Source organism: Tripterygium wilfordii, chromosome 4 (genome assembly GCF_013401445.1).
Source record: "Tripterygium wilfordii isolate XIE 37 chromosome 4, ASM1340144v1, whole genome shotgun sequence".
NCBI classification, from domain to species: domain Eukaryota; kingdom Viridiplantae; phylum Streptophyta; class Magnoliopsida; order Celastrales; family Celastraceae; genus Tripterygium; species Tripterygium wilfordii.
In genome coordinates this window covers 11,927,606-11,936,093 of record NC_052235.1, presented here as the reverse complement: position 1 = coordinate 11,936,093, position 8,488 = coordinate 11,927,606, and the positions used below count along the sequence as shown (strand labels likewise).

At 37.7% G+C, this 8,488-nt stretch overlaps 1 protein-coding gene across 1 annotated transcript; it reads right to left on the bottom strand.

Annotated features, from left to right (window-relative positions):
- Positions 1 to 5,754: 5,754 nt before the first annotated feature.
- Positions 5,755 to 7,980, bottom strand: LOC119996961 (uncharacterized mitochondrial protein AtMg00820-like). The gene is made up of 3 exons (XM_038843740.1): positions 7,795 to 7,980; positions 7,041 to 7,413; positions 5,755 to 5,972 (listed from the first exon to the last, which is right to left on the bottom strand). The coding sequence occupies exons 1-3, from the start codon at positions 7,978 to 7,980 to the stop codon at positions 5,755 to 5,757; spliced, it is 777 nt and encodes a 258-aa protein (XP_038699668.1).
- Positions 7,981 to 8,488: the final 508 nt, after the last annotated feature.

The following is an 8,488-nucleotide window of genomic DNA, read 5'->3' as shown; positions in this document are numbered from 1 at the left end:
ATATAGCCCATTAGTTTTAGTTAACCCAAAAAAAATAAGCCCATTTAGTCTTTAAAACATATAATCGGCCCTTTCTTTTTCTCCTTTTTTTTTTATTTATTTAAGACCATATTGGACCACAAAAGACCCTACTTTTTATATAGCAATTGTTGCAACATATGCAACAACAAGACTAAAACGTATATATATAAACAGAATTATATATATATATGTATAAACAGAATTATATATATAAACAGAATTATATATATATATATATATATATATATATAAACAGAATTATATATAGATATAAACAGAAGTATATAAACAGAATTATATATATATAAACAGAATTATATAAAAATAAGAGGGTTCACATAAGTTTCATTAATAAAAAAAAACGATTTACACAAAATCATAAGATTAAAATCAATTTAATCAATTGATGATTAAAACCTATTTAACCATAAATACGGGAACTGAATGAACCAGCTCCGATATCAATGTTGGAAAAAAAAATACACATGTATCATTATGCAGCAGAATACCTGTTGTAGCGCAGATTCACGGATCGAGCTGCTTAGTTCCACGTCGCTTACCGTTGGCACGTCGGTGACTAACACGGATCTACGAACACGTCTGGACTCGGGGATCGCTACCAGAGTCCTCCCACTATTCACACCCTAACTAGCCTTGATCACGTAGGCGGAAGATCGGAGTTTGAGAGAGAGAGCGTTTACGTATATTATTTTTGGTGTGTGAAATACAAAGGACTGACCCTCTATTTATAGGCTCATAAGGGATAAGAATTGATGTCTTCTAATTTGATTAGAAGTCTATCAAATCTCTCAGGATAATACCATTCAAAAATCAAGTACTTAATTTGATTAATATCCAACTAGATATTATCCTTAATTATTAATTAAACAAATTAATTGATAATGTGGACGTTTATCCACACTTTGCATGCCTGTGAATAAGAAGTAGGTTCCATATCAGTGATATTGGTAATGAGAGCATGTGAGATTGGATACCTAATTCTGCCATTTGTCCATTGCTTTAGTTTGGTTGTTTCATCTTTTGATCGGGTGTGCATGGAGTGTGCTGGCTGTGTCATGGTGGCTATGGAGGATGCATCATGGACCTCGTAGGCTAAGTTAGTTGGTTGTGTATCTTGTTGTTGGTTAGGTAAAGCTAGCTGATCGTGGGATGTTGAAACAGTTGGTGTATCTTGTTGATTCAGATGTATGCGTTCAGATACCATGTTGTTGTTATGTGGTGATTGCTAGCTCAGCAATGGAGGCGCGATTGGCGTTGGGCCAGGGCTCGACAGAGTTTCCTGTGGAGGAGTCAAGGGATAGAATTCTAGTGTGACGTGGGAAGATCCACCAAGTTCCTGTTTGTTCAAAAAAGGAAAAGAATTTTCTTGAAAAATTACATGACGCGAGATATAGACACGACCAGTTGAGCGATCAAGACATCGGTAGACCTTGTGTTTAGAACTATAACCCAAAAAGACACACTCGATTGATCTGGGGGAGAGTTTGTTTGAGACATAAGAGCCAAAGTGAGGAAAATATGACCAACCAAAAACACGAAGATGAGAATATTTGGGAGGTGTGGAAATAGCTAGGTGAGTTCCATTGGAGGGTGGATGTGGGGAGAAGGTTGATAATGTGGACTGCCGTGAGGGCTGTATCTGCCCAATATTAAGAAGGAAGATGGGCAGTGGTGAGGAGAGTGCGAGTCATGTCAGCAATATGGCGATGTTTACGTTTAACTAGGCCATTTTGTTTGTGTGTGTGAGGGCATGAAAATCGTTGTTGGATGCCAAGTTATGTACAAAAAAGTTCAAATTTGTGGTTAACATATTATGTGTCATTGTCACTTTGTACAATTTTGATGGATCCATTGAAAATATTTTTAATCCTGGCAACAAAGTTTTGAAAACGGTTGAATACTTCCGATTTGTAGCGCATCAGATAGACCCACGAGTACCTAGAATATTCATCTATAAACAAAACATAATATCGATAACCAGTGAATGAAGAAATAGGTGACATCTATACATCACTATGAATTATGGAAAATGGAGAGGAGACATAGGCGGTACGGAATTGAAATGGGAGAGTTGTGGATTTGCTAATAGCACAATCCTTGCAGAAGGGAGATTTAGAGGGTATTTCATTTCCAAGAGAGTCGATGTGAGCTATGACAGAGGAAGAGGAGTGGCCAAGTCTGTGGAATTTTGATCAAAAATTAGGTGTTTAATGCTATGGAAGAGTCTCAGTTGCAACAAAACTTGTTTTCCAAGTTAGTCTCTAGTTAGGAATGTGAAGGAAATCATATTTGTAATTGAAAACTTCTTGGGGAGGGAATCCTAGGTAGAATTGAACTAGGAGATTTTATACTACTATAAATACTAGTGGTTTACTAGGGTTTTTGGTTGAGAAAAAACAAGGGTTTTGTGCATGAGGCGAGAGAGAGAGAGAGAGCAAAGGGTGATAACTTTGTGGTTTATCTCTTGCGATTCTTGGGTTTTTCTTGGTGAGAGAAAATTGAGTCTGTGGTTGTACAAATTTTCTACATAGTGAATTTTCTCTTGGTTGTCTTTTGACAACGGTCATGATTTTTCCTTCGGGCTTGGAGGTTTTCCACGTAAATCTTGTGTTGTTGATTGTTACTTTTCTCAGTTTAAATTTCTCTATTATCGTGTTGATTTATTTGTCAAGGAGGAGAGTGGGACTAATTTTTCAACAATTGGTATTGGAGCTCTAGGATTCAGTTTCTTGGGCGGTTAATTTTTACCTTGGAGTAGATATGTCATGTAATACCCCGAACTTCATTTCTTTTAGAAATTAGGTATGACAAACACGTGTTGAGTATGTATATGTATACAAAATCATTAGAAATTAATACCGAGTGATTTGGGGGGTGTACGAGTGGTTTTAAAACTGAAAAATTTGACTACAGGGGTAACCGTCCGGACAGTTTTTAAAAGCCGTCCGGACAGATATAGAAGAAACTGAAAGAGGTGATTTTTTTAGCATAGGTGTCCGGACACCTCCTTAAAATTTTCACCCGAAATGGGTTTAAAACACCCATTTTTCACGATTTCTTTCAAAATACCCGACCTAAACAAACCCTAAACAAACCCTAAACCTCATTTTCTCTCAAATTTCCTCCCTCCAATCAATCTAAGATCATCAACCAAGGTAAGATTACCCTCTTTCAAGTTGTTTCAAGCTTGATTCCTAACTTCTCTCTCTAGCTTACATATTCTTAAATCCTTCTCTTTGTTCTAATCTTTCAAGGTTTGAACCCAAACTCAAATCCATGGATTCCTACATCATTTGAGGCCTAAAGGAAGCTTGAATCCCTTCCCTCTACTTGTTTCTACAACCTTGGTAACTTTTTTAAACCTAAAAGCTAGTATTTAAAGATTGGGTGATTTGAGATTCTAGGGTTTCATGGGTTTTGTAGATTTGGGGGAAATTCTTTAAATTAGATGAAATTAGTGATCTAATAGGTTGATTTAGACTTGTTTATGGTTGTATTGCTAGATTCTATTGTGGATTGGAGTAGCAAGCTTGAGTAGGTGAAGTTCAAGAATTTGGGAAGTTTTGGGTAAGAGAAGGTAATGAGTTCTTGATTTATTGGATTAATTTATGTTAGATATGTGCAATTGAAGTTGTTTGTATATTGATTGGAGGATGGGTTTATCGAATAATAGGTTGGTTGAGGCCGGGAAAAGTCAAGGTTGAGTATTGATTTACATAGCTAATTTTTGGAGTGCGAAGTAGGGAAATTCCACCCTTTGTTATTCTCTTTGAATGTGTCTTCCTATTGAGAATAATTATCTTTCCCAATGTTCATTATAAATTGGTTCCCGCCTTAATTGTATCTAAGGGAGAACAACCCCACTTTGTGATATCCTTATTGTATGATTTGAATTATATTGCATACCCTACTTGTTCAACATTCCATTGAGCATGAATTACTCTTGAACATGCATCATGTAGTAGTAGTAGTATATATATATATATATATGGTTATGCAATCGGGTATTTATACATCCTAGATATATATATATATATATATATATAAATACCCGATTGCATAACCATGTTGGACATGCATTGTAGTTGCATGGTAGATGTCGGGTATGGACCCGTATATCTCTTAGTTGTGATTGATGTGAAATGTGGAATGTCGTTGGGCTGTTCAAGGTTCCCAAGACTACTGGAATGCCGGTGGGCCGGATCAGGATTCCATATGTGTTTGATGTTGGAAACATGCAACTCGCGGAAGCGTATAAAGACCTCATAGACATAAACGATAGCTAGAAAAGTTTCAAAAATTTCTTATCAAATACTAATCACCATAGCATAAACCATATATCAATTAATTGCAAGTAGATTATATACCTTGAGATCTCTCTGATTTGATCTCTAATAATCAGGAACGAAGGATGGAGTCAGCGAGTTTGATACTAAGCTCAAACCTTCGGATCTTCCACCGTATGCACCAATTCCCAAACTTGGATTGAGAGGGTGGTCTCTTTTCTCCAAGAACCTGAAGAATACAAACCAAAACTAGTGGAAACGATTAGAGAGTAGAGAGGCCAACTGGCGTCTCAAAACTTATGTTAACAAAACACACACTATGTGTGTATTTATAGGGTTTGGCCACACCTAAGGTTTTCTCCCTAGGTAGGCCGGCCCCTAAGCCTCTCCCTCTCCTAATTCCGGTCCATTTTGGTTTTCTTGTATCTTCTAGTATTGGGTTTCTGGGCTACAGTGGGGACCAACTAGGAAAAATAAAACATGGGATTCCTATGAATTTAATTATCTGCCCAAACCCATTGACATAATTATAATTCATAAATTATAATATATTCCACTAAAATATTATAATTGCACTCCCCGTTTTATCTCAAATTAAATCTGAGCCTTTCGTTATACTTGTTCATAAATTCCTCACGTTAAGTTACAGATACCCGTCAATTAAATATGTCACTGACATATAATATTTAATTGACATCTTTAAATATTTCCTTAATCTTACCGCTTAACTTATTTGAATGTGTCGGATTAATTAAAATCCACATGTAGGGTTTTGACACAATCTCAAATCCTATAAGCATTCTCAAGAGGGTATCATCAATCCATAATTGGACGTGAATTTTATTAACAGATTATTTTCCATCGTACAATTAATGCGGTGACCCAACTCACTTGGTGTTTGTTGACCTGTACAAAAAGACCTCACCCTTTAGTAAATCAAAGTCTCGTACATGAAATGCACATGTACTAATAATCTTTAATAAATTAAGAATATGAACAATTCTATAACGTCTGTGTGAGTGTATAATTTTCCATATAGTCAGACTGGGAAAATTGACTCACAAGTAGTCCTGATCAATGCACTCCAAGTGTATTGGTATAGTAAGTTCAAGCTTTGCCGCTCTCCGTAACCAAGATAGGTATACTGAAATACTATACCGCAGCCAAGCCGACGGTTTGTCCAATTCCGTCTTAGCTATGATCGCTTACTTATATTCGATAGGAACTTATGAATTGATCTTCCGTGTGCAAGCTCAGACTCTACACACCAATTCATATACCATATAGAATAAAAGACACTGATGCCAATATGTCTTTTCTCATTTTAAATGCTAAATATATTTTATTCAAATAAATAATTCGAGTTTGAATATTACATAAAATATTGGCCTTTAGCATACTATTCCTATCAATCTCCCACTTCTGCTTAAGGCCATGATGATACACATCTTATTGCCAGGCCCTCCAAGTGTCCCTCAAATTGTTTTGTTGGTAAGCACTCGGTGAACGGATCTGCCAGGTTATCCTTTGATGCTATCTTCGTCACTACGACGTCACCTCTCTGTACGATCTCTCGTATCAAGTGATACTTGTGTTCAATATGTTTTCCTTTTGAAGGAGCCCTCGGTTCCTTTGAATTTGCAACTGCTCCGCTATTATCACAGTAAAGTGTAATAGGCGACAGAGCTGTAGGCACCACACTCAAGTCTATAAGAAAGTTTCGGAGCCACACTGATTCTTTAGCTGCCTCAGAGGCTTCTACATATTCAGCTTCCGTAGTGGAGTCAGCAATTCAAGATTGCTTGACACTTCTCCAACTAATGGCTCCACCTCCCAATGTGAAAACATACCCTGAAGTTGATTTCCTGGAATCTTTGTCTGACTGAAAATCTGAATCTGTATACCCAGTGGGTATAAGCTCATCAGACTTGTAAACTAGCACATAATCTCTCGTTCTCCTTAGGTACTTGAGTATGTGCTTTACAGCAATCCAATGTTCCATACCTGGATTAGACTAATATCTACTAACTAGACCAACCATATAACATATGTCTGGTCTAGTACACAGCATGGCATACATGAGGCTTCCCACTGCCAAAGCATATGGTACTTGACTCATTTTCTTTATCTCATCAGCCTCCTTAGGACACTGATCTCGAGATAAAGTGACTCCATATCTATAAGGAAGAAATCCTTTCTTGGAATCTTTCATGCCGAATCTTGCCAGGATGGTGTCAATGTAGACTCCTTGAGATAGGCCCAACATTCTTTGTTTCCGATTTCTTAGTAGTTTGATCCCAAGAATGTGGCCGGTTTCCCCCAAATCTCTCATTTCGAATTAACTACTCAACCAGACTTTAACAGTAGATAATATAGCTACATCATTTCCGATGAGTAATATATCATCTACATAAAGTACTAAGAATACCACCACACTTCCATTGCTCCTCCGATAGACACAAGGTTCATCAGGACATTGCTCAAATCCATAGGATTTTATGGCCTGGTCGAATCTTATATTCCAAGACCTAGATGCCTGCTTGAGTCCATAAAAGGATCTCTTAAGCTTGCACAACAGGTGCTCTTGGTTTCTCGCTACAAATCCATCTGGTTGCACCATATAGATGCTTTCGTCAAGACTTCCATTTAGGAAAGCTGTCTTGACATCCATTTGCCATATTTCATAATCATAATATGTTGTAATGGATAAAAGTATCCGGATAGATTTAAGCATTGCTATCGACGAAAAGGTTTCCTCATAATCGATCCCTTCTTTCTGAGTGTACCCTTTCGCAACAAGCCTAGCTTTGAAGGTTTCAACCTTCCCATCCACCCCCTTGTTTCTCTTGTAGATCCACTTGCAACCAATGGGTTTTACACCATTCGGTGGTTCTACAAGTTCCCAAACTTGATTTGAGTACATGGACTCCATCTCAGATTTCATAGCTTTCTTCCAAGATATTGCATCTTTATCTTGGAGAGCTTCTTTATAGTTACTAGGATCAGTATCTTGTTCAGTTGGGATCATTTCATACACTTCACCCAATAGAGCATACCGACTAGGTAATCTAGTTACCCTCCCACTACGACGAGGCTCTATTTGTTCGTTTGGAGTATTTTGGTGTGATGATTCTGTTCGATTTGTATAAGGATCTTCACGCTGATCTGGTTGATTCCCCAGCATCTCCTGATCATCCCTCTGAACAAAATCAATTTGGGATTCCACAATCCTCCCACTATTATGTGGTACTGGATCGTTATCCTCAACTGATGTTTCTTGAGTTGTTTGGTTTCCTTGTGTTTCCCCTCTTAATTCTTCAAGAACAATCTTACTTTTGGGTTTGTGATTCATCATATAGTCTTCTTCAAAGAATCGGGCATTGGTGCTGACAATGACCTTCTGATCCTTAGGACTATAAAACAAACCACCTTTGGTACCTCAAGGGTGTCCAACGAAAAAACATACTTCTGTTCTTGATTCCAACTTCCCAGTGTTCCCTACCAGCACATGGGCCAAGCTGGGCTTTCTCCTTGTCCATAATTCAGTAGAAGTAGTTGGTACTAACTTAGAAAGAACTAAGTTCAGAATGTAGGCAGCTGTTTCCAGGGCATAGCCCCAGAAGAAATTTGGCAACTCAGAAAAACTCATCATCGATCTTACCATTTCCATAAGAGTCCTATTCCTCCTTTCTGCCACACCATTTTGAGCGTTTAAGTATTCCATAAACTCTCCCGAGAGGTATTCGCCACCACGATCAGATCGTAGTGTTTTGATACACTTTCCTAAATGCTTCTCCGTAACTGCCTTATAGCTTTTGAACATCTCAAAAGTTTCAGACTTACAATGCATTAGAAAAATGTATCCATACCTTGAGTAATCGTCTATGAAAGTGACGAAGTACTCATAGCCTCCTCTCGCTTGGATAGTCATTGGACCACACACATCAGAATGTACCAACTCCAAACATTCTTTGGCTCTATACCCCTTGGCAGAAAATGGCCTCTTAGTCATCTTACCTTCCAAACATGATTCACAGACTGGAAGTTACTCAACTTCTAATGAACTCAAAGGTCCATCTCGTACCAGTCTAGTAATCCTGTTTAGATTTATATGACCTAAGCGTAGATGCCAAAGATAAGTTTGATTTGGTTTCGAAGGT